Raw genomic sequence first — 27,926 nt, forward strand, 5'->3', positions numbered from 1 at the left:
ATAAGAACAATTTATTTACCATAAGGGTACTTTCCCAACAAGCTTTGTTCAAAGGAACTTCATAAGGTTGGTTTACCAATCCCTATTGAAGCTTGGAGGGAAGAGGTATCAAGCCAAAGGGTATACTGAATTTATGACGTGTGTTCAGTCTGTGGCCAATCAACAGATAGACATAAACAAGCATCAGTGCCTCGGCCAAAGGCACTTTGTCTGGGTGTGACCATACCAAGCTTCCTCTGTTAATGTCCTTCAGAAAATGTATATTCTCCTCACAGGCCTTTGGTGAGTAATAATTCTCAATTTCAGGGGTTTCGATCTGAAGAACCAAACATTAGCAAATAGAAAAAAGCTCCCTTGGTCGTGTTTTTTCCTTGTTTGGCTGCACCCGCGTAATGGACATATAAAGACATTTCGGTTCCAACGGGATCCTTTTGCTGTTTTAATTTTCAGGATGTTCGAGTTTCATTAGTTGGTCGTTTTTTAGTTGGTCGTTTTTTAGTTATTTAAAAAAGATTCACCTTGAGAAACCATTCAGTTAAGTGTTGGGTTTTTAAAATACATCAACTGATTGTTTGAGGTCATTCTATTTGTTCCAAATGCAGATTTATTGGATTTTAAACTATCTTTTCATTAAGTTGCAACAAGTAGAGCATATTAGGTTTGTCAAGATAATGTCACTTGATCAAAGAAAAATCTTGAAGCAGGCTAGTTTGCATCTGAATGAAGTCATTTTAACCCACTAATTTGCAACTGCTACTTAAATGGATACATGAGGTCATGAGACTAGATTACTTCATTGTGCGGTGTACTTCGGTTGGTTTAATGAAAAGACCTTTACAAATGAAACCATTTCTAGCATGAGTATGTCAGAGTTTTTTGTTCGTCAGAGCTAAATGTAATTTTGGATGAATGTAAAAGTATTAGACCCGCAGAGAAGAAATCAAGTGAGGTGAATTAAAGGTGAAGGAACATTCTCTGCTGTGCAACATTGAGCATCTAAGTGATACAATGAGTGTAGAAAGCGGATAATTCACATTGGGCCTGACCTATTGATCTGTAAAAACTGTATGAGTGTATGCTGCACCAGTCAGACGTCAAAGGTGGAGTCTGAAATTCTGGAGAAGAGTGTAGATATCTAAACTTCAAACAAATACATATCCTTTAGAAAATGTATTATTGCAACATTAACTGTCCCTCTCTTGCTCCATATAATCCACTTTGTTTGTTTAGTATTTACAGAGCCAGGACTGTGTATGAACACCATATTTATTTATTTTTGCACACACAATGACAGCTGGTGGACTGTGAGGAGAAACCTGCTGGACTGAAGAAAAGTGTAATGGATTGGAACTACACACTCCAAAGAAGTGACAACTAGAGAACGTTTCGTGATGGAATTACACCAACTGCAACACCAAATTGGGACAGTAACGTGAAGTGGATGCCTTAAGTGTGAGGAAAGTTTGTGAGTGTATGGAGATCAAATATAACGACTGACAGAGCGACAGACAGAAATGAAATAAAAGTGGCAAACTATCGGAAATGGCTTCTGTTGTAATAAACGCTACAGGAAGTATCCGTGGCCATAGCCTCATAACAGCTCTTGAGAAAGGTATTACATCACACAGACTAAGGCCATATTTAAGGAAATCTCATCCAATTATTTATTATGCTTCGCATGTGCAATGTAGAGAGAGAGAGAGACAAATAGAGAGAGAGAGAGAGCATACTGGCCTAGTCAACAGCAGTGATGTGAGGATCTTTGGCTGGTTTGACAGTTGAGGCAATTCCAGTGACGCTGCTGCAGGCTGAAACCAGCTCTGATGGGCAGCCACGCACATACATACTGACTATCTATCACTCTATGTCTCTCGCCCTTCTCTCTCTATATCATCATTGCACTCCCTATTTGTCTACCCTTCTGTTTGAACTCCGCTGCATGTTCCCTTCACTAACATGCCTTTTATTACTTTACTTCTCTCTCCGCATGTTCAAATTGCCAAAATGGAGACCTACTGTGTTCGGGCGGCAGACACCCTATCCGTTTTTAAGAGTGCGCTTAAGACCTTCCTTTTTGATAAAGCTTATACAGTAGTTAGGGCCAGTGGTGTAGTGGGCGTTGGACGCGGGGGTATGCCGTACCCCCACTTATTTGGAGCATGATCTTTTTTTTAATAGTCTAATAAATATAAAATCATTGCCAGTGTTATCAGTTACAAGTGTGTATGTGTTGTAATAATGACGAAAACATAATACATTTCACAGTAATTATAATAAAAAATAAAAACGATTTCCTTAAAAAATGACGATTCGTCATCACGCTCGTGACCCCGCGGCGAGCTGGGGGTGTGTCAGTGATTTGGCGGCAGCTCTTTCCCTCAAGAACGCTAACGAGAAAGCTCTACAATGGCAGGCAAACATTCTATACTTGACTTCTTTTCTAAAAAGAATATCATTCACAAAAAGAAAGAGGCTAGCAGCACCGAAGCTACAAGTGAAGCTGCTAGTAGGCTACTACATCATCAGAAGAGCCGCCTAAAGACGTGGATAATGTAAGCAAAGACTTGTGGGCGAGGAACGTCTATCCATTCGTCTATCCATATCTAGCGCAGTGGTCTGTGCGTTTGATCATCAGATCAAGGGGGCGTTGGGGAACTCCAGTTCGAAACCCGCTCACTGCATCAGGCCGTTGTGTCCTTGGGCAAGACACTTCACCCGAATTTGCTCCTGTGGGTATTGTCCACAGTAGATGACCATTACATGTATGTGTAATGTGTATTTGTAAAGCGCTTTGAGAGTCATTGATAAAGCGCTATAATAAATATAAGGATTATTATTATTATTATTAACGCTAGCAACGTTGCCCTGGCTAGCTCAAGCTCACCTTTCCCAGAGGTATGGACGGAGGAGATGTGGCGGAGGAAGCAAGAGGCATACCCGTGGATAGACTGCAAAGCTGGGAAACTGGGCTGCAAAGTTTGTTCATCCATTTCGGATTTATCAGTCTACAAAACACAAGGTGTGTGTGTGTGTGTGTGTGTGTGTGTGTGTGTGTGTGTGTGTGTGTGTGTGTGTGTGTGTGTGAAGCAGCGCTGTCTGCTTATTTGCAATGTAGGCTAGGCCTAATCAGAATAATTTCAAGTCCAGATTCAATGTTGTTTGCATAAGTAGGCTATATTTTTCGTTTCGTTTATTTAATAAGTTAATTTCAGGACAACTTTGGGAATTTTGTCTGTTTGTTATGAGTTTAAATAGATTTTGAAAGTGGAGATAGAGAGAGAGAGAGAGAGAGGAGAGAGGAGGGAGGCTGGACGAGCGAGAAGAGAAGAGAGGAGAGATAGAGAGAGAGAGAGAGAAGAGGAGCGAGCGAGAGATCAGAGAGCCACGATGACGCTTATACCGAGAGAGACAGGATAGAGCTTCAGATAAGAGAGAGAGAAGCAGCGCTGTCTGCTTAGTTGCAATACTGTAGCTTATGCAATTTAGGCCTATACATTGTTTATGTGCCAGTGTGTCCATGGTGTTGAGTCTGTGTGTGTGTTGAGCGCAGTGCCGTCTGCTTTTTGCAGTACAGTAACTAAAGTAGGACTAAGCATACCGGTAGTTTCTGTGGACCTGTCTGCCCGTTTTGTGAATGCACTGCGCACTTGTGTGGCATTGTTTGGGATGACCTAATTAAAATAGTGTCCCCCCAGTAAAACAATCCCCACTACACCACTGGTTAGGGCTGATTAGATTCAGCCCCTAGTTTTGCTGCTATAGGCTTAGTTTGTCGGGGGACATCTTACTTCTTCCTTCTCTCTGTCTATACCTGTGTACTCTCATGTTCCGATTAACCCAGCTTCCCCAAATGTCTTTCTTTTTGGTGTCTATATACGCCGGGATCCGGAGTCATGGATGATCCTGCGGTCCTGTGTCCTAGATCGCGAGCCCTGGATCTTGAGTCGTGGCTGTGGTCCTGGATCATAGGTCCTGGATGGATATCCTCGTGGATTCATCTTCCTATTATACACACATGCATTTCCAAACATTTGAACTACCTATGTTGCAAATGTATGATCTTTTCAATTTACACACGGCATCTATTGCACGTCTGTCCGTCCTGGGAGAGGGATCCCTCTTCTGTTGCTCTCCCTGAGGTTTCTCCCATTTTTCCCTTTAAACTGTGGGTTTTCTCTGGAAGTTTTTCCTTGTACAATGTGAGGGTCTAAGGACAGAGGGTGTCGTATTGTCATACTGATATTCTGTACAAACTGTGAAGTCCACTGAGACAAATGTAACATTTGTGATATTGGGCTATATAAATAAACATTGATTGATTGATTGATTGATTGATTGATACTGTAGCATATCTGAGCACTTTGCAGGATGTCAATTATTCAGTTAAACTATAAAAAAAAAGTATTTAGCAAATAGAGCAAACTGTTTTTGACACTCAAGGGAGATGTTTAATAACGAGCGGGAAGAAAATGGAAAAGTGTCCGAGGGGAAGTTTCTATAACTTGGATTTTATAATATGTTAAATTCTTAAACGGCAAGAGAAAATAAATTCTGTTAGTGTCAGTAGTTGGCAAAAGAAACCCCAAGAAAAAGGTGGTTGTGTGATGTATTATAGTGAGTATGACCAGGATGAATGGGTTTCATAATAAAATTGCCATGAACATCGATTAACAGCTGAATAATTGGGTTTGAGGTTTCATACGAGTTTCAACTTGATTAACTTTGGATAATTTATGTGTTATAGGGTAGTCTGGAGGCTGTGTATTTTATTGCGGCACTGTGAGTGATGATGGTTTTTAATTTCTGAGTGACTTTTGCTTATTTACCTGAGGTATCAGCATTTTCACATGGTCCTTTGAATTACTTGTTAAGTTGTGGACATTTTGAGGAATGTATATCTTAAACATTTTTTGAGAAAGTATTTCTAGCTAATTCTAGCATGTCAACATACTCAATTAGGATAGCCATTTGTGAACAGGTGAACACTGTGAGACTGCTGGTTTTCATGCCAACATTAGCATTAAGCTCAGGTACCACTGTGTCTAGGTAAGGCCTACACAGACTTGTTAGTATTAAAACAACTTACTACACCTCTACCTCTATTGACATTTATATACATTAATCATAAATGTTGTTTTTCCTTTTATGCATACTTTTTCCCCTTTTCTTCTTGCAAATCTCTTTATTGCTTTTAATCATAACACTGTTAAAATGTTAGCAACTCTCGTACAAAGTCTTTCTAGATGCTCAGGGGCATTCAGAACAACAGAAATGTCAAAAATAAACATAGGATGAGATTCATAACTTCTGTATGCAATAACTGACGGTGAAATTGTCAAATAAATTCAAGGAAAAGCATAACCGTTAGTTGGTAAATTACATACTGGGCCATGTGAATGGAGAAAATCCACATAATTTCCTGCCTCCCGCATGCTTTACCCAGGTGCCGACCCTCACTTAAACCAAATGGAGGATTTCCAGTCTATAGGGAACGCAACAACAGAGCAATATCCTGTGTGCTAAATGTATGACAATAAACTAAAACACATACTTTATATACACACAGCCACATAATGTTTCTGGTCAGGCCTCCCCATAGTTGTGTTTTCTTTATGTTGTTCATACAGTAGGAGGAGTCTGCAGCTGAGCTGTTATGCAATTCATTATCATTCGAGAAAGCTGTCTGTCCACCCTTTCTGCTTCCAATTGTCCTATTCATTCTTCCTTTCTCTCATGCCAACCCTCACCCCCTCCTCTCTCTCATAGATCTGTTTTGACCTTCAGTTTTGACAAGGCCACTTTATACAACGACATATTTGTCCCACCTGACAAGATAAGCAGGACAGAAATACATCAACATGAAATGGTCTTTATCTTAATTCATTTCTGGGGGGAAACAAAGGAGGAAGGGGAGGGGAGGGTCTTCATATATTTGAAATGAAACAAAGATAAGAAGAGGGGAAGAGACTAATTTACAGTATGCTAATTTTAAGAAACAGATATCCATCTGTTGGAGATATAAATAGGGAGTTACAGTATAGTACCAGTTTATATATTTCAATGTTAACATTCTTAGTTTGATCTTCGCTCTAATTTTGTCCCATCTGATGGGATACTTTCTGTATTCACCGAATGTATTTCTAATTTGTTTAAATAGTGACTGAAAACAAAAACCTGAACAAGGTATCGGGTTTTTATTAGAGCTCAAATAATGACGGTGGTCAATCGACACTTCGCCTGGACAATGGACCTAATCTGAGGTAAATGCTTCATCATTTTGAACAACATTTGGTAAAAATGCATTTATCTAGTGATGGTTAAATGTTTTATTGTTCCATTGTCCATTGTTAAGTCCATTTATTTCTGCTTATGCCATACTGCACTGACATTTTAACGTCATACTTTAAAACAAAAAGCCCAGGTGATGGCTTTTCAAAAAGAAGTGTCCCAGTAAGACATACCAGTGAGCCAGCATGCACAATACCAGGACAACAACCAGGAACAAGTCCTGTTTCTCACTTGAAGCCAGGAAAAGGTTAGTCACTGTGACTTTTTACCTGTGCTGGACTATGGTGATTTGATTTATATGAATGCACCTGCCAATTACCTAGTCAAGTTAGATGCCGCGTATCACAGTGCCCTGAGATTTGTGACAAACTGTAAAGCATTAACCCATCACTGTACCCTGTATGCAAGGGATGGTTTGCCTTCGCTAACTGTACGGAGGCTCAGTCACTGGTACATTTTTATATACAAAGCCATGTTAGGGAAACTTCCATCCTACATCTACTCCCTGATCTCATGGTGAATTGTAAGTGGCTACTGTCTGAGATCGCATGCTGTGGTTTTATTACATGTGCCAACTGCTAGGACTGTCTTAGGGAAGAAAGCTTTTAGATGTGCAGCTCCTCTGTCTTGGAATAGTCTGCAATTGAAATGGAAACTGAGCAATCTGGTGCCACTAAATGTTCTTAAACTTGGTTGGATGCTACTAAATCGGAAGCTGTTGGTACCTGTTTATGTGGATAGTTATTGTAAATTGTAATCCCTGTAATGATGCTGTAAGATGTCCTTTTGTTGTTCTGTTTATGTTTTTATGTTTCATGTGGAACCTACTTGAGTAGGTCTCCCTTGAAAAAGAGATCAATGATCTCAATGGGATACACCTGGGTAAATAAAGGTTTGAAATGAAATGAAATTAACCAAAATGAAGCCGCCAAATGAAATTCAGCCATCCCTCATTTTATTATTTACACTTTGTTTTCATTTAGACTTATTTGCTTGTATCCTAGGTACTCATACCTCACATTTGATAACAATAATTTGGAGGAATCCGTTGCAAAACACATTTTGAGACCCTTTTGATGTTGAATCTCTAATGTGGCATTTGGGAAATTGTTGCTTTTCAAACTTTAAACTATATGATCAAAACATCGAGATAAATACGTTGTTTATGCTTGTCTCTACACCCTCCTAATTTCAGCAGCAAACAGTGAACCACAACTTTTTAAGAGGCTATTACAGCTATTGCCTTTATGTGAAGCATGGCTTAGAATTTCTCTATTATAATACTAGGGTGGTTCCCTGCAGAAACCTCCAGAATCACAACTTCTGTCAAACACATCCACATGATGCTGTTATGGTTGCATAAACAAATACATATCAGCATTTCAGTGATATCAGGAATATCTCATTTAAAACAGCCTGTTCCTTAAGGTCATAACGTCTACAAGCTTGGCTCTATCTGTAGGTGTGGAATTAAATAGCATTATTTAAAAAATAAATTACTTAATATGGTATATTTTTTAAAGCAGTGTAGGAGACTTTGCCAAAAATGCAGCTGGAAATGAAGAAATGTCGGCTTTTTAGGGTGATTTATGTTTCCCAGAAGACTTGGCTGACATTCATCCTGCCCTTTTCCTCTTCAGAACCATTGAAATCCAAACCACCTTATCGCCACCTTGCCATTTGGGATGCAAACCTTTAACCTTTTCACGCTAAATGCTTCGTCACCTGCCTCAGTGCCCCCGCTGCCTCCTTCCAACCCCATCCAATAGGCACCTTAAACACTTTTTACATTTTAAAAAGGTGTTACTGAATGATGCATTGAAACAGGACTAAAACAGGTAAAGTGACAGCCTTCGACTTTTAGAGAGCTAAATCAAGACAGAATGCTGAAATATGGCATTTCTAAAGCTTCCCCGACTTTTGCAGCGAGTTTGGGTCTGTTTGGGGAGAGTAGCGCAGTGTGTTTAAATCGCCCCATGAATTCTGCAGGTGTATTAAAACAAAAAAAGAGAAAGCCTTGGGCTGTTTTAAAAAGTTAGAAAAATCCCTGCTGAGTTACTGAGGTGGGACAGGGGAGAGTCAAGGTACATTAGAGGTTTGTCATTGTGGAAAGACTGTGTGTGTATGTTCGTGCTTTTCAAAGAGAGCAAGACACTGAAGTTTGTGGGTGCATGAGTGCGTGGGCTTGCAGGTGTCCACATGCTTGGAGTGAATGTACCTCAGCGACTCTGGGTGCTTACATTTGAATTTCTCACAACAAATATAGGTGGCAGTGTGAAAATGTTATCAGTCTGTAAGCATCATATCGTGTGTTAGAGTTTTTCACAGCTGTCATGATGTTGAAGTTCCCGTACGTACATCTGTTCACCTTTACACAACACACTGCTTGACAAATCCTTGAGTTACTCAAAAACGACTTTCAGAGGCACTCGCTGTCCTCCTCGCTGTGAAATGTAGCCGAGGAAATGGCTAATGGCAGAGTGTGTAAGGAGAAAAAATGTCAAGCAATTTCATGCCTTTGTGCCTCCGATGGGGCGCCAAGCTGATAATTTAATCAGTAGTGAAAGACTAGCTTGACTCCTCTGCAACTTCAACCATTTTATCCAATGTTCATTGACTTGTTTTTGCAAGAAAAGAGACAAAGTTGTAGGCAATAATTCGAATAGAAAATAAAGAAGGGTGAGGGAAGAGAATGGACTGGTGAGAGGAAAACATTTACAAGTTAACAGTATTGTCCAATGGTGACTATGAAGAATGCATAATCTGATCTGGTAACACATACACAAAACCTGTTCTGTCAAATTTTCGAATCGCTTGAAACCTTGATGATGTAACATTTAACTAATGGATCTTATGATTACTTCATGATGTTCATCTAAAGTAAAGTATTTACTCCATAGTTGGAATAAAATCACACTGTACATTTCACATTTATAATATTCAGTTTAATATTTAATATTCCATCCATCACATACTTATGTATATATAATACCTTGCTTTATATCTTGTTATTATTCATTTGTAAATACAACATCTATATTTTCTACTTTCTTGTTTATTTCTTGTCTTTTGATTTTTATTATATAATGTCATGTCTTTTTGTGCTGCTGCAATACAAACATTTCCCAAATTGGGATCAAGAAAGTACTATATTATCTTATCTCTTATTGTTAAGCTTAAAATATATAGAAGGTAAAATATCTGAAAAATAAAGAATCCATAGACAACTCTTTGTATTTAAGTCTCTCATTCTGACTTAGTTTTTACAACTGAAGCAAAAGCCATTTTATATATATAACTGCTACAATCCTATATCTACATATTTTAAAGGCCATACAAAATTTGACCCATAAGAAAGAAAAGTTATATTACTGAACTATTTCAACACAGAGAGTTGCTTGCCGCTTTGAAAATGAAGAAAAGAAAGACAAGGGAATTTCTTGGTGCTTTAACACATGAACACATACAGGCAAACACAGAGAGGTATATGTTTAGTTGCTTGTATTTCAATGTTTATATGAGGTCAGAACAGCAGGTTTAGGCTTTGCTTCATTAGCATTAGTCTCCCTATTCAATATACTGTAGCAGGGTCTGGCAGAAAACACATCTAAGCTGAGAAACATTAGAGCTCCCTCACAAAGACAATAAAAATACCACAGTGCATTCAGTCTATTAACCCATCTGCGGCTCACGCCTTCAGTAATGCAGGCATGTGAGGCAGTCTTGAGAAAGATGAAAAAACTAAAACAAATTCAGTTGTAACAGTTTAGCCCTGAGCCTGTTTTTCAGGTCTCAGGCTCGAAAATGACATTCCCAGAACAAATGACCATATCTTCCCTTCTAAAAGGGTTACATTATAATCTTTTTTTCTCAAAGTAATGATAAACCTGTGAGTTGGATGTAGAACAGTCAAAATCAATATAGATGTTTTTTATTTTAAAGACAATTCAGATTGAATAGTAAAAAACTGTAAATTATAGTGTCCGTCCAAACATTATTTTTTACTTATAGTGAAAACTACCATTGTATGATGGGTTAGTAGACTAAAAGCTTTAGGAATCCAAAGTACAACTTATAATAAGTACCCTGTATCACGATTGATGCAAAACAAGTGACATTTGACCTTTTTAGAGAGGTTTAGCAAACATGGGGGTTTTACCGTTTCTCTGGAACCCATTGGTCGATTTTGGTGATTGACATCTCTTTCTGACCGTTAGAGCCAATATAATCGAAGGGGAATATCCCCACTCACACACATGGTAAAACAAAAAGGTGGGGGCTTCGCGAACACAGTTTTGCATGACAGTGAACCTATCTCTCGCTCTGACATCTGAAAAATGAAAAGCAGGTTTATTGCTCATGGATTATCAGAAATCATTTCAAAGGGACACAGACACATTGGATTAACCTATGGATTAACTTCAGCAGCGTTTTTATCGTTTTAATGCCATTGAAGACCACTTTTTACCAGACTACGACACAGGTGAGCCATGTTAGCATTTTTAGCTACCTAGCGCCATATATTTTGATGTCTGTTCTTGTTATTATCTCCTTGTGAGAGTTCGTATAATTGAGTGATAATGAAGGGTACCCTTCGATTCTGTGTCACCTCACGATGTGAAACGATGGGTTGGATGTGCAGCAAATATACAAAATAAGGTTTTGTGAGTGAATTTCGGTGCAGTCATCTGTTAGCATTTTTCGCTCGTTGCTAATTCAGAGGCTCAGCGTTAGCATTGTGGGTTTTTTTTTTTTCCCGTTAAATGGATATAAAACATTCATAGTTTATTAAATGAACATGCCCTCAGTAGGCTACCGGAGTCTCTCGGGCTTAACAGATTTTAAGTAGATATGATGATATTAATTAGATCGAAATAATATTCAGCTAACTCTAAAGTACATTTTGGAACAGTTGCTTGCCTAGCGATCAATCATGTTGGCATACAAATTAATCCTGTTGAGAGGCAGCAATAGGCCCCTGCTGTATTAATGACATCTATAGTAACTGTATTACACTCCTTCTATTTAGTATGCCTTTCAAACAATGACATCTTGACTATTTCTAAAGATTGGATGAAGCTTTAATGATCCCTAGATCCCATATATAAGGATATAGATAGGAATAGAACAAATAAATAACTGAAGAGAATTCAAAAAGTAATTGCCACAGCAGTGCGTCCATGCACGGATATATTTACAGGTTACACACATAGTGCAAATGTTTAACTTTAGCAGTTCACATTATTAGTTTTAAAGAAGGAAGAACATATGTCGGAAAATGACATTGTGAATGTCACTCTGCTCCCATAAAAAATAAAATAAAAATGTGATAAAACGCCCCAGGGAAAGTCCCCTAGTTTCAGCTTGAATGTACAGAAACCACTGCCTTCACAGCATTATGTGATAAATGACCAACAAGTTGAGGCACAATGTTTTAAAAACAATTGACAACATGACTTTCTTTTTTTGTGTTTCTTATTTATTTAGCTACCAAGGCAATAAGAATACTCCTTGCCCTTTTTATTATTAGTTGCCATTAAAATGAAAACTCGACCTAATGCAGGCGAGTGACCAACATTATTCCCTTGAAAGTTCACCAAAGTTGAACTGTGAAAAAATGCTAATCTGCTTCGCGACCGGAAGTATATATTTTTCTGCCTCTCCGCCTGCATAGAATGAAAGTGAATGGGAGGTGGATGTTAATTTCGCGCATGTGTGATTGTGCCCTTGCATGCAAATACATTTGTAGTTTAGTTTCTACTTTTTGGACCGTGTATCAGGGTAGGATGAGCATGCAATTGAATAAAGGGAAAGGGAAAGTAATTACAAGCTCAAGTTAAGTAAGTAGGAGAGAGTGTGTTTCAGGAAACTTCATCTTCTACATCAACAGGAGATTTATTATAAGCTTTCATTGTAAAGAATATCTGTGATCAAAGATGCATCACTCACATAGGCTTTATTCAAACCTGATCAAAGAAAGATATAATGAGTGATACACAGATGAACAAAGAATACTTGAAAAACATAATGCAGTTGAGGAAGAATCAGTATTTCAGAAAATGTACTGTAGACCACTAAAGATAAGGGGGGAAGGGAAAGATAGGTACAGAGATATGAAGATAGATAAGATAGTGTAGTTCATACCCTCCCCCTAGTGGACACACAGAAGAAAGAACAAATGAATGATAAAGTGACAGGACAGGGATGGGAAGACAAAAGTGTGGAGGATTGCGTTACAATATATTACACAAAGACAATCATGAGATCACCTTTGTGCTTTTCTATTTTTCCCTGCCTCATTGCCTGCCCTCCAACAGTCATCTTGTATTTCTCTAATTTCCCCTCCTTAACTTTTACAGTAACTTTCTAGTTGGATTGTGTCGGTCTCCACTCTTTCTCTCTACCTCTTGTTTTCTTTCATCCAATATCCTTTTGGACTCTCTCTTCCTTCTGTGATATTTTTGACTAGAGCTTCTTTTTTTAGACTATACTCACATTGCACTCTCTCTTTAGCTCCTTTCCCCAGTAGTATAATCACTACACAGATAGGACATAAGGGTTGGTAGGTTATAGAGATTTCCTGGAGTGGAAGATATTAGTAGTTATTAGTAATATAATAACTTGGACATGGAGCAATGACCTGAAGGATTATCAGTAATGAGGTTAGCCCTGCTCACATTTACAGAAAGCCTTGTGCACAATAATGCAGTATATTATGCTGTGTTGGTGTTCATATTAAAGGCAACTTACACCAACTTGGAGAATGCACAGTTGGTTAAGGGTAGCGTATGATTGCTACTGAACACTGATAGCTGATAGATGATGGCCAAAGAATGTCTCCCATCAACAACAGAAAAAAACCCTGAAACATGTGCCTCACTCATCAGCAACTACAAGCATCTTTAATTTAACCGTTGATCCCAAACTGAAAAAAAAAATATATATATAAATTATAATTGGATCTTTTTTTCTAAATTATTTCAGAAGGCATCTGCTGATAGAGCAATTTTGTTGTAACCCTACAAGGATCCAAGGTTGTAATGAATGATCATTTGGTAATAACAAACACTAAGGAAAGCACTGGTAAGCAACATTTCTACAGTATTACACTGCGAGTGTTGGTACAAAACTACTCTGTATCCATAGGGAACAGTACCGTGCCTTTATCATTATAAGCGGGGCAAGTAATACAATTTATATACAAATAATAAGTTGTGGAACATAGCTACCAGTCAAAGGTACATTTTGTTCGGTTTCCAAATGAAATAAAAGAGTAATGGTGGCTTTTTTGAGTAACAACCCCAAGGCTGGTCTTAATACGTTGTACTTTATCATTATTTTTTCTTTCCTGCCTTGAATTTAGACCATCATTTCAGAGTTTCTCAGACAAGCCTGCAACACAATACAGCTGCTGGTTAATGTGTAGGATTGTCAGCGTACACACAGAAGGTGTTTGAATATTCCCTTTGTGTGTCAGTGTATGTGTGTGTGTGTGTGTGTGTGTGTGTGTGTGTGTGTGTGTGTGTGTGTGTGTGTGTGCGTGTGTAAGCTGTGTTCTCTATTGTTATTTATCTGCTATGATAGAAGTGTCTCGCCGAAGACGCCTCTAGCCATTTGTAATAGTCTTTATTCACAGTGGAACATTTGGCACTGTCGCAAAATCTGATATTAACAATTGTCTATCTTCGAAGCCCATAAACAGAAACACCCAACAGCTGAGCTCAAAACACACAGACACACATACACACAGACAGAAACACACATACACAAACACACACAGAACAGAAACAGATGTGTTGCAATATGGCGAGACTATTGAATATTAACTGGGTGTTTTTGTTTTCACATATTCCCCCTCAAGATGTGTACAACAACATCCAATGATAAATAGCAGATGATATGAGACTAACTAACAAAGATAAACAACAATCAACCAAGACAAACAATGACAGAACAACAATGTATACAGTTTACTGAGGCGTATCTCCAAGCTCTGCGAACTAATTAAAACAAACTTAAATAATCACTTGGATATGGAGCATTGACTTGTGAGAGCAGTCAGTTATATAAAAGAAAAAAGAAAGAAGACATCAACAGTAGCATGGTGAGCTCTGCCCACAACCATAGAAGCCTTTTACACACTAAGTACGCAGTGTACACTTGGTTAAGGTTAGCATTTGATAGTGGTTTTGATGGAATAATGAGAAAGTAATAATAACTTAAAAGCACAAGACAGGCCTTTTTTAAATGTTTTTATTAAAACCACAATCTTTTCCCAACCTGTGCCTAACTATGGAGATGCAATTATCAATGAAGCTCCAGGAGACAGGGTTGGCATGTTCATACACTCTAAAAACGAATTCAGGCGACCTTTCACCTCCACTTAATTAAATGCATGGTTGCAAGATAAAAATGTGAGTTAATTGATTTAGATAAACATTTTAAGTTGCAAACATTAATTTATAAGTTGTGTTGACGTAATAATGTTGGTAATTACATCAACTTAAGATTGTGTGTAATTTGAACTCTGATTTATGCGTTAATTGACTTCAAACTAAATTCAAGTTGTAGTAAGTAATGCAATTGGCTTGATAACTTCATTGTTCTACACCTTGAGTTAAGGATTTCAAGTCCACTCCCACTTAAGATGCCTGGACAAGTTCCCACAGTTAAGACAAATAGAAATATACAAAGGACATTTTAAGGTGAGTGTCATCTTTTGTCATTCAAATACAGTAGATAGCCTTGTTGTTGCACTGTATAGGCAAATTGCTGTGTGCCCATTTCCCATGGTAATATGGCTAATGTGTTTATTTATTATTTGTGGGGCAATTTAAATTTGTGTTATTTATCTTTTTTCTCAAGATTGAAATGAAGCTCAGCGCAAGTTCTTTCAGGAAGACTGGGTGTATATACATTCACTCCGCAGCTGCATATAATCAGCTCATCACAGGCGTTCTCTTTAACCTATTACATTTCACCTCATTCTCCAGCAGCCAATCAACGTGCTGCAGCCAAACTATAAAATGGTTCTCCTCTCTCCTGCAGTCAGCTGTGATTTCAGGTGTTCATGCACCTTATCATATGGCATGTGTCAATAAATGTTCAAACTAAATGAATTCTCTCCAGATTGAAACATCATGTGTTGAAATAAACAACTGCAGTTCAAAATAAAAAGTGAATTGCCTAATATTTTTGTTGTGGAATCAATTAATTTCTTTCTTTAAAGGCAAAAACATGAAAAAGCTAAGAAAAAAAACTATTGAATTCAATATATTTGGAGCAACTTAATTTATAAATGGTTGTCAACTTAAAAACGTGTGTTCACAATGATGGTAATTAAGTACATACAACTTCAAATTACATTTAAATCATACGGTAAAACAAGTTGGAACAACTTAATTTTTGAGTAATCAACTTCAAAACTTGTGTTTATGCTACCAATTATTAAGTAAGTGGTAATTAAAAACACCTCTGATTCTAGAGGAAAAGCCTTCTCCCCTAACTCAAATAACTTTGTTGCTTTAACACAATTTCATTAGAAGTTATCTTAACTCAATAAACATCGATGCAAACTGTTGCGTTAATTTTATTTGTTGAGCCAAGGCATTTGTTTTTAGAGTGTAGGAAAGGTCTATAATGAAATTGCCCTAACTGTAAAATGCGTCTCTATCTCTTCACAATACCACTTTAACAATGTGTGGATTTGTCTTTTTTGTTGTTGCTTGAACTGCCTTGTTAACGAGATATGATTTGGTTGGTGACGTGCTATTTTTGGTGCTTCGTCTGAGATACTTTCATTTTCTTCCTTGCATTTTTTTTTAAATAAAACTATCTAAGATATTTAATTGTCAAGTTTATCTTACCTCAGTTGAATTGGATTTATTAACTTGTACCCTGACTACTGTATGTACGGTATCTCTGTATAATATAATAAAATCCAATTAGATAATCAGTACTTAACGACTACCACTATCAAGTCAAATTTAGAATTTAGAACATACCCTAGACCAGCAGTGTTATCACATCAGCTTGTCTCACTTAAACAAATTCCAACACTTATTTCCAAATGTCGACATTAGGGGAAAAAACGACCGTAATATGCAGAACAGAGACATTATGGATTGTTCCCATAACCGAGTTCACTTGTTACTCGGCTTGCCTTCCCTCGCTCTCTTTCTTCTCAATGATTTTCTTGTGTGTGTAATCAATAAGAGACAGAACAGAGCCGGGCGGGGCTGATTGTCCTTGTTGTAAGGAAAAGGGAGGTGTTAGAAGCAACCAAAATCCAATCGTAGCACAGAAAAAGTCGATGTTCTTTTTTATGGAGCTCAAATGGAGTCTTGGTTTACTTTTTTATGTGACAACGTCACTGTTTGATAAAAAAGTTTCAAATGTATTGATAGAAAGTGAATTCAGCTGTTGTGCAAGGATTTCGATCTACTGTACAATCATTATCACATTCATAGGAGAGAAAACGTGTGTTCTGAATGTCTAAGACACCACTGCTTGTGGTGATCACTGTTGTAAGCATGAAAGGAATAACGAGAAGGGGAGAGAAAAAAGGATGTAAAAACAAAGACTGTGTTTTTCTGCCAGACCTGCAATTGAATCCTCTATCAGGTCTACCTTAACATTTTAAAAAATAGGCATTGTTCGAAAGACTTGATAATGCAAGTGAACTACCATTATTTCATGGTAACTCTAGTATGAGAAGAAGCTTTTCCCAAAGGCACAGTTCAAAGAAAATGTGGCTCTTTCTACATTTTAATGATTTCTAATTACTTTGACGCAAGCTCAAACTTTTTTTTATCAAAATACAGCTTTGGGCGGGCGTACTCTGAGTTTTTATGGTCCTAATTAGGTGGTGTACTTTGCCATCCAACACCATGCCCCATCCATCTGGCAGCTTCAAAGAAAAAAAAACTGGTTAAATCAACTCTGCCTTGAGACTTCTTCAAAATGTGTGTGCGAAGTGGGCCTAATTTAGACATTGTTGTTCCTAACAGGTATTTTAAGATTGAAATATTAATAGTAATTAATGAGAAGGTTCAAGGCAACTTATTTGTTGAACCTCTGACTTTAGGCCATTTAAATATTCAAGATAATGAGAGTTCCTTCCGCTTAGAATCACTTATTTGTCTCTCTGTCTGTATCCATTTCATGCAGAAATGCTATAAAAGTATTTTCATAAAAGAGCAAAAATCTAAACAATTCAAGACATTCATTGACCCCACCATCAACTTTAGTTTTAAACATAGAGTTGAGTGAACTGCTGGATATGTGGGTGAGGGAGAAAAACTGATGCCATAGGGAGAATCATTTTCCTAATCCCTACTTCAAGAACTCATAATATTTTACATTCCAATTTGGTTAAATTGGAAGCACCCTTAGGACCCAGGTCCATTAAGTCACATTACAATTCTTGTCATTCAGGGACTAACTACGGTAAACAAACATGTAACACAACTTTTGGTCCTCACTGAGAATCTGAAAACTGCTGCTTTTTTTATTGGATGAAAAATAATGAAGAATGATCTGACCACTACTGCTGACCTTTTATCATTTTGACCGTCGAGAAGAAGAAGACAATGTAGAGTGAAGCAAAGACAAATTAAGATCACAGTTCTTTCTTAATGCTTTAATCTACATACAGAGGTCTTTCAGGTGCTGGGGTGAGGAGATGAATGGCAGAAAAGAGAGCAGGGCAGGATGCTCCTAATTCTGTTTAAAGCAGTGGAACGCTCTCTCTTTGTTCAGGCCTCAGAGCCCCGCTGGCTATTCAATCAGCTGCTGGCACAACAGGTCACTGCAATTAACAGCTATTACCTGCCAACTAAAACAAACCAGCAGCACTCCTGAGGAACTGGATTAAAACAAGTGGATTAGACAGGGGTACCGAACAAAGGGGTGAAGACAGACTTAGCTTCTCTCAGAGTTTGACCTCACCGTGCGATTCAGTTTAATTTGGATGAAAACACACTGTAAGGGCATGGACACAAGGACAGAGAACCGAAACACATTCACATCTGGCTCTGAGAGGGTTTGATATCTGAACACAGATGTCAAAAGAGGTATTCAATACAAATGTAAGAGTATAAGATAATTAGCAAAAGGTAAACACATTGTAATAAAGAAAACAGTCTGAGGGAGTAGTTGTCGAGGATAGGGGGATAAAGACACTTATAATTTGCTTTGTGTTTGGGGTTTTACACCTGGGGAGGGTGGATAGATAAAGCAGTTGTACCCAGCCAGTTGATGGTGTTGATTTAGTGATGGTTAAACTGGGAATTAGGGATAATCAGTGCCTAAATTCAGTGTCTAACCCCCCCAAAATAAGAAACTCTTAAACTTCACCAATATAAAAAGAGGTTTTCTAATTTATGAAAATCCCTGACATCTTTTAATGGACACCAGCGTTTTTCTCCCTTTGTGTAGGTGTTTTGTAAAAACCCGTAGACACATCTACACTCTGCACCTTTTCTTGTATTGTCACAAAAAGGTACATCTGGCTCTGTATCTCAGGAACGTACAGTCCTGAGCTCCCTTTTCACACCATTACCTTACACTATTCTTCTTTAAAATAGAATCCTTTCCCATGCCCCTGAGTTTGATAGGGCGAGTTCCTCTGCAGTCCTCTTTAACTTTCTCACATGGAAGGGTAGTGGATAGATAGATATATGGACAGAGATAGGGGGAAGGTGCACACATCCTCACCAGATAACCTTGCCTGTGTTAGGGCTTTCCCTAGGGAGCATTCTCATGACCCCAGGACTTGGATAGAGGAGAAAGAGGCACCATGGGAGGGATAAGAGGATGAAAGAGTGGGAAGAAACAGGAAGATATTGACTCCGCAGCAGCTTGTATCTCTCTGCTGTGGAGCCAAGTATCAGATGAAGTTAGAAACCTCACCGCAGTGATGTTGCTATGGAAGACTCCTCAAAGTTTTTATGGTCAGTGAATTGTTGATTGATTTCCGTGACTCTGTGAAAGTAGTTCTAATCCTTGCGGTTGTTTTGTGAAGTGGTGGTTCCGACACAGTGAGAATAAGGTCGTCAACTGGAAAGAGCTGAATCGTGCTTTATGTGGTAAAGGTGCTGAACTTTAAATACAAATAATCAGTCACACCTGTGTAGGGATGGGTATCGTTTGAAATTTATCGATTCCGATTTCGATTCCGGTTCTGCTTATCGATTCCGGTTCTTATCGATTCCCCGTTTCGATTCCAAAATTGTAAAATAAAGAGGTCAAACGTTTAGATAACAAAAATATATTTATTCTTAAAAGCTTTAACTGAAATTGTTACTAAAAAATATACATGCAATACAAATGTATTGCACAATAGCTGTGCTTTATTTTAACTGAGCTATGCCTGTGGCAAGCTATTAACAGGCATTACACTTTGCCTTTTCTTTTTTAGTGTAGTGGAGCCTCACTTCAGAGTGTTTACCGCGACCTATCTTTGGTGTTATGAAGTGACTGAGCTCGTGAAATGTCTACGGGAGGGCGGGGGAGCATCGCTGCGGGGCAACTGTGGACCTCTGTCGCCTGTCAGCGCAATTTATATGATGCCGTTTAAAAAAATGAAGGGCGGTGCCGGCCGTCAGCGTACCGAGCCGGCCGTCAACGGCCCGCTGACGACCGGCCGTTCTGTGATTCTCCAGGTCCGCCCTGTATTCCACCGGGTCACCGCGGCGCCGCGGTGCAGACGGACCCGCTGGAATACAGGGTCTACCGCGTTTAGGAACCGTTAAGCAGAACCGAAATTGTGTATTTTGTATGGGTACCCGGTACCCGGCATTTTCTTATCGGTTCTCATCTGGAACCGAGTTTCGGTTCCCAACCCTACACCTGTGTCATAATCATGCTGTTTAACCAGCAACAAGATTCACCACCACTGTCATGTGCATGAGTTGTCTTGGTAAGGGAAAATAGCACAGAAACAGACTTCAAATAATATGTCATCTTTTTCATTTTTATAATGAGCTTTTGTGTGCACACACAATGTCTGACTTTTGGAACTTGCTGTCAGTGTTTATTGATTTCTTTATTTAAGTCTTGAATTGTTAATCAATCAATGTCACAAGTTTGTTGCATCCGAGAATAGCCAAAGTGTTATGAGCGGAAGATAAATAAACAAACTTAAACAAAAACTGGAAGAAAAGTCAAGAAACAACAGTAATCAATATTTATTCTCTGAGTAAAGACCATAAATATTGAAAAGGCCTCAATTTGGGGTGTCAAATAACAATCGGTAGAAACAGGTACACACTCACACAATCATGAAATCACTTAACAATCAAAGGTCAAAAGCAGTACCTCAAACACAACAGGCACGACTTTGAAAGGTCTATTTATGAATTGATTTGTTTTTGATTTGATCAAATGATAACTTGATGTCACTCAGGGCTGAGTTGAGATTAGATAAAGGCCCTGTTCAAAACTGCTATAGCACTGCATTGAACAATGTACACCTTGTTTATTTTAAACAACAAAAGTGTTGGCAAAGCTGCTCCACATGAGTGGACACTGTCTTAAAGTCTTTCAACATTAAATGTATATTTTTTAATCTTTTCCTTTCACTATGTATCCTGATACCAGATGTGCTTTACATTGTTTGGTTGAAAAGGGAACTACCCTTGGTATAAATGTAAAATAATGTACTGACATTGAGTAACAGATGTCATGTATTATACATTAGGATTTATAATGCACATTTTCAGTAGACACTTTGCTTACTTAGAAAATTGCTATTAAATATTAACAAAGGTACCGGTTTGCGCAACATGTGGGGAAGTTTTAGTGCATGTGTCTGTCTTGTGACCGTCTAATGCATCAGTAAATTGATTTAAATAGTCTACAACCAACCATCTTGACTTAAGGTCAATTCACTACTGGTAGCCTTTTCTGCAAAGTTATTGTGTACTGAAGTACTAAGCAGAAAACAAAGACTCTTGAGAGGCCTGTAGCAGTTGTGACTATGTTGAATTTAACAATGGTTCTTGATACTGATTGAAAAACTCTTCAGTGAACAGTCTTGAAATACATCCTTGAACAAATTCATTTATGGATGAAAAAATTACCTCTGATTTTTGCTAAGATATGGTCATCACCTCATTGAGGCTGAATATGTTTTCTTCAGAGAATTTCCAAATAGCATTTCATTTCCCGAATAAATATTGTTCCCTTTGCATGCGGGGACTTTTCTTTTCTACCTTAAGGCTGCATAGTATGGTTTTTGTAGTTAAAGTGCTGCCTCAGCCACATACTGTACTGATAATAAAAAGCAGCTTTCTCTACAGTGACTGCTTCTATCAGTACATTCTACAACAGCCAGCCAGGAAAACATCTACAACAAACTTTTCTAAAGCTTCTTCCTCCATATTCAGTCTGTTTGTTGTTGCTGGCTGTCAGTTTTGTCAATCCCTGCTTCTTATTTGATGTTATTTCGTCATTCACTGTCATGAATGCTTCTCTAAGATGTTGAACTGCGATGCTAAAAAGATGCCAGTCACAGCACTTTTTTTCCAAAGTGACATCTTTCTGTCAGCCTTCCCGTTAACTTTAAAGTAGAAAAGCAGTTGGAAAGAAGCCGAATGGTGCGAACACGGCTTACAGTGGCGATCACACTGGATGCTTTGAAATCCAGCGGCAGAGTACTCCTAGATTTTTCTCTGGAATCAGACTGCTCAGCCTTTTTGTTTCTCTGCTACTAGCATAACCCAGTTCTAGCAATGTGCATTCATGTCTCTTTAGCTTCAGTCACATCAGAAGCATTTTAAACAACACTGATACAAATCTTTACTGCAGCCCTCCAGGTCGCTGTGATTGGCACATTACACGATGTCAAGCCTGTCTATAGGTAATTCTACTTTGGCTCAGTCACACAGATGAAATGCAAATCAATTGCTTCAATGTTTGCTTTTCCTGCAGTGTGAGGTAGTGGAAGAGTTATATTCACAATATTGTGGCATTCAAATATACATGTCTGTAGTAGTAGTTCTAACTTGTAAAGTTTGGAGATTAAACTTGCTCTCTGGTTAGTGTTTTCCCAAATATACCTTGATGTTAAGGGCCGGATCCAATTGTTCATTGACTGTTTTCAGTCTGTTTCAAACTGTATTCTGTGCAGTACGCAAGATGCAGTTTCACATTAACTTTATCTTTCCTGATGAGAATGTCTTGACCTGTGCTAAAATATTAAGTGTGTTTCCCTATTTCCCTTTCTCCCTCACTCAACATTAAACTGTAAGATAGATCATTAGCTATAGATGGACTCCAATCCGCTCATTACATGTCCCATTTACCTTCACTGCATAACGCTCTACTTTTCATAACGAGGAAGAAAAAGAAGGGATGACGCAGGAAGGAAGAAGGAATGCACATATGGAAATATCTAGACAGAATGAAAACAACACAGATAAGTGTGTGTGTGTGTGTTTGTGTGTGTGTGTGTGCATGAGAGAGTATGTCAACAAGAAAGAGTTTGAAAGTGAAGAGATGGGGACAAAGATACCCCAAGAAAGATAATGGAGATAGAATGTTACATAGATGGAATCAAATTGTGGGTGAAAAATGTGCCAGTGAATTAGGAAAAGATTAGGAAATTATTATTTTTCGATACAGTCTCTACTACGTAGTAGTGTGAAATATCTAATCATATCAAACACACCACAATTAAAAACAGAACAAATCCTCATGACTATGCTTCAGTCCGTTGTTTCTTTCCCTACCATTTAACAGCTAATGACTGACGACTAAGAGGGGGACGTATTTGAAGCATGTAATCGCTTTTTTTTATCAGTGTTATTTTCTATAGTTTTCATTAGCCTTGCAGTAGGTGATGCAGTGGTGAGGTCAGTGCAGTGTGTGTGTGCAGTGTGTGTGTGTGTGTGTGTGTGTGTGTGTGTGTGTGTGTGTATGTGTGTGTGTGTGTGTGTGTGTGCACGCGTTTTACTTTTTATGCCTGTCCCTTTTTGTTCCTGATGTATTCATAGGGTTGAACTGACAAAGCTGTGTGGGTGATAAGTGGTTTTACGTCATGCATGCCATACATTTGTTTTTAATGTGGGTTTTAACCCTACATTATTTATGCGTGTGTCCATACACTTTAATGGGTGGGTTGTACTTAATGTATTGAAGGTGTGTCAGTATTTTAATGCTCTTTTTCAGCAGCTGGATTACATTTGTTTCAATACCTGTGTTTTTAAATGAATGTCATGTCTTTGTGGATGTACTACTACTTTGTGTGCATGCATAATCAAATGTGTGTAATATTTGATGTATTTCCATATAGTCATGCTGTTAAGTGGTGACCTTTTTGTTGTTATGAAGCAAATGATGACAAAGTCAATTTAAGGCAAAACCTAGGCATTGAGAGCTTTTCAACAGCAATGATTGGTCATTTGTAACGAAATTAAACTGCATAAAAAGGACAGTGTGTAGAAGTTGGTGACATCTAGCATTGCACTTGCATATTGCAAACTAAATGAATGCCCCTCCACTGAGCACTCCCCTTTACAATCCTGAAGTAATGAGTGTGGTTTGTCCATTCTGAGCTACGGTAGAAACATGGAAGAGCAGCATAACCAAGATGTGAGGGAGGTGTGAAGTGACATTGTGATAGGAAGATACTGGGAGGAGGAGGTGCGAGAACATTGGGTCAGTGACGATAAGCAAGGCGATGAAAACTGCTGTGAAGGAGAGGAAAGACAAAAGGAAACACTACAGTGACTGTAGTTATAAACCTATGGGCTGTTTTAGTTTTCATCAGGATATGTGGAGTATTGGATTATTTTGGGTATGAGCAGAAATGGAATCCAACATTCATAACTTGATTCCATTATGCGTTTATCACCTGCAACAAACAATCGTACATTTTGTGTTACTTTAGGATGGGCTGTTTATATCTACATAGTAAAATCTAGGTTTCCTCTACCTAATCAAGCTCCTTTTTCTCCCGCTGCTCCAAATGCCTCCTCTCTCTCCTCTCCTTTGATCCCTCTTGCATAAATGGGGTACTATTTCCCCTACCCAATTTGCCTTGCTTTCAACCATTATTTTTTTCCACTGACGATCCATCTCATAACTCTATGGCAAATGTTCAAATGTATCTTGGTTTGTGAATATTTTTCTCATCTGAAGAAAATTCCCTTTCTTTTTTATGTCATCGCTTGGGATTACCCAGTGAGAGGAGAATCTGGGAGAGATGATAGTGTGAATACAAGCAAACTCAAATAATGTCACTCATTGAGGGAGATAGCTTTAGCTCAGTTTTAGTCCGACAACAACTTTTTGTGCCCAACATTCTGCATCAATCTCATCAGACACTCTTCACTTGGTCTAATTAAAAAATGTGTCATATCCTTCGACAGAAAATCTTCAGGGTGCCTGTAAATGTTTTAGACAGAGATGAGTCATTGATAAGGCAGCTGCCAAGCATGATGCCAGCTGATTCATATATTTCAGATAGATTTCAATACATGAAATGCTTAAGAAGAAGGAAGGTGTAGCAATTTAGCTCCCCCTGAATTCCTTCATATTTTTGCAGCATCTTGGTTTTCACATCACTTCTTTGAATTCCCTTCTCCACCTCTCTTTCTTCTCCTTCCTCCCTCTCAGTTGTTGTTTTCCTCACTGGACAAAAGCCACTGAATAAAGCTGAGACAATAGTAATGAAGAAAGCTGCCTGAGAAACAGCCGTGCTGATGTGGTCTATCCCAGGGAAGTTACATGTGTTTTTTTTTTGTTTTTTTTTACCTTACTAGTGTTTTGTATTGTTTTTACGTCATATAGGAGAGTTTTTTCAGTCGGTGGCTTCTGATCTGGTTTCATTGTCTCGTATTACATTTGTTTCATGTCCTGTCTGTTTTTATGTATTTTTGCTATGTTTTTATACAGTTGTTCAACTCTGTTGTTTTTAAATGTGCTATATAAATAAAATGGATTGGATTACAGGGGAACCAGTAGGTATTGTGCTTTTGTAAGCAACTTTAGATACGACTCAGCCGAGCCAAGCGTACTTGAGGAGCCGCCTGTGGTCAAAAGTACTCAGTGTCATAAGGTATTATTTTCTACCCCAATCAAAACATTTTCAAAATCGTCATTTTAACAAGAACTTTCCCTCATTATCTCACATTATTTTCAAACAAATGAATTTGACGCACACTGTGTTTATGGATTCAAATAGCGGCTCTAAAGGTAATCAACCCTGGTGCAGAGGAGAATCCGAGTAAACACTGTGCACTATGTGTCCAAGTGCATGTATCAGTGAAGGCTCCACTCAGTAACAGCCTGACCCATGTAACCTGTAGCCCAGAGGACTTTTGTTCCCTTTGTCAAACTTGTCAGACTGCCAATCACCAGCACAACACTTACTGCACGGAGCTGATTATAACTCACAAGCACCCTGTGCCACAGGCATTTCTAGTAAGCTAATTCAGCAGCTTAAATGAAACAACATTTTTTCGCTCAAAATCGGATACAATTCCTAACAAGAACACAACATTCCTCATATTATACCACATTATTAACTTCAAGGGGAAGTTGTGAGCCAATGTGCCAGACAGCACAAACATACATAGGCCCTATGTGTACTCGCAAAAATAATTTGGTACTCACTTTAGATCCTGGAAGGGTTCTGCTCTTACATGTGATGTCTCGACAGAATGGCTGAACACCACACCTTCATTCCCTAGAGAGGTTAAGAGTGGATGAAAGGAAGGAACATACAACACATCAATCTTTTGTGAGAGGCTGCACACTGTTGCATCATACCTTGGTTTCTTCGAGCTGAGGCAAACACTTACACTGTGATATGAACATACTGTAAATGCTCAGAGAAATGGATGGTACTGAAACAATGCAGTGTTTTTTGGAGAGAGTGCTGGTCCTGGCTTCTGCTACGACCTAAGAAAGCATGTTTGAAATGCAGCACTGCTACAAATGTAATACTGCACATGAAAACAATACCCATTAGCAGGCCCACTGACAACAATGGCCACTTCTGTTTTCCTTTGAAACTGAAGCAAGTTGAGTTTAATTCAAAGAGGACTTGTAGGGAGGAAGCAGACCACCATGAAAGTGCAGCTGTACCTCCAAAGGACTAAAACTTGGAAGCTGCTGTTGCTTTTTTAGCTGTGAAAAGCAGCTCTATTGCGCTGAAGAGCTTACAAACATAAACTTTACATGTTACCCAGAGGAGCTGTATTTTGAAACATAAATGTCGTAATATATATTGGTCACTGGGTACCAGTCTGTGTAAAGGGAAACTTTGACCAATGTACTGAACTGATTCTAAGGCAAGAGTTCAGATGAGAAAAAATCCGAGGTTGTTTGTGATGGTATGCAGGAATGCATAGATGTTTGTGCATGGGCAGCTATTTGGCATAGTTATCTGAGTTGTCCCCAAGGCCCACTGAACACTGCACAAATGTGTGTTGTGCAACTGTCTACAGAAGGGAAGAAGAAAAGAGAATATGTTCCCATTTCTCTCAACGATGGTGGAGATGGCAGTTTAGAGTTTGAGTGTTGCTATGTTTGATTGCTGCTCTGTACAATGATGTTTTCTCACTAGCCAAGTTTGTCCCGGCTCATTGTCTGAGATACTCTCCTTAGCACTGCGCTGAGAACATTAAATGTTTATGAGCTTGTCGAAGCCTTTTGGATGGCACCTGTGCAAAATACTCATGAAGAGTTTCAAAGCCAAAGCCAGGACACTAAAACCAACTTCATTCACACTGGGTTCGTATTTTCACAAAAGGAATTCAAGCCTAAGCCTACTAGATCACACCTCACAAGCTTAAAACAATAATACAAATGTAAACAGTGGATAGGATAGTTCCACTTGATATTATTGCATGAGCTGAATATATATGTTAACAGTGGCATTCTCTCCACTGTATATTTTCATATCTCTGACCTCCATTAAACAGTAACATGATGGTAAGAGTCTTTCAGAGTGCCTCTAATGGACACATCTTCTGTATTACCATGGTCTGTCTCTGGATTTTGTATTTGTAGCTGTTTTTTTTGGTTGTGTACATTTGTATTTTGTGAATTCCTGAAAGACTACTGACATATTCAAACATGCAAGCAAATGAGATGTGCCCACACAAACACACAGTTCCACTTGACATTCTCACTCACATTGAATTTGACAGAATGACTACATTTGAGAAAACTGACAATGTAATGCACCACGACTTTTCCTTTCTCACTCTTGAGACTTTCTTTTCATTTTGCTTTAATTGTTTTGTTTCTCAATTTCCTCTGCAATTTTAAGCACCATGGTCTTGCTCTGACCTGTCATCCATCTGACTTTTTTCATGCCCCTTCTATCTCTGTTGCTCTTTCTTCTGTATTGCTCTCTTCTGCTAACCTTTTTTTAGCTTTTTCTTCTCTCGTTTCAGCAATACTTGCTCTGATTGACCCTAGTCTTGTTTGGCTGCACTTATCAAGAGCACTCTGTTTAACAGCTTACAGTGGGCGTATGTTATATGAGCTGTGCGTCCTCAAGTAACCTTGTTACACAAATTAGTCTGAGCCCACTGTTGGCCCCTTCTTAAATCATCGGTTCTTTTTGTAAACTCTGTTCATCATGAATGTGGAAAATTAGCATAGTGTGACTTCTGATATAT

The 27,926-nt window shown here is 38.4% G+C and overlaps 1 protein-coding gene across 1 annotated transcript in view; it reads right to left on the reverse strand.

The window, feature by feature from the left end:
- The window catches only part of LOC117561282 (zeta-sarcoglycan), a 488,658-nt gene that overhangs the window by 45,550 nt on the left and 415,182 nt on the right, over nt 1–27,926 (reverse strand). The window contains exon 6 of the mRNA XM_034238581.1: nt 25,909–25,981. Within this exon, the coding sequence (XP_034094472.1) occupies nt 25,909–25,981 (73 nt within the window). The remainder of the gene's footprint in view (nt 1–25,908; nt 25,982–27,926) is intronic.

This window comes from Gymnodraco acuticeps, unplaced genomic scaffold (assembly GCF_902827175.1).
Source record: "Gymnodraco acuticeps unplaced genomic scaffold, fGymAcu1.1, whole genome shotgun sequence".
Taxonomy (NCBI): domain Eukaryota; kingdom Metazoa; phylum Chordata; class Actinopteri; order Perciformes; family Bathydraconidae; genus Gymnodraco; species Gymnodraco acuticeps.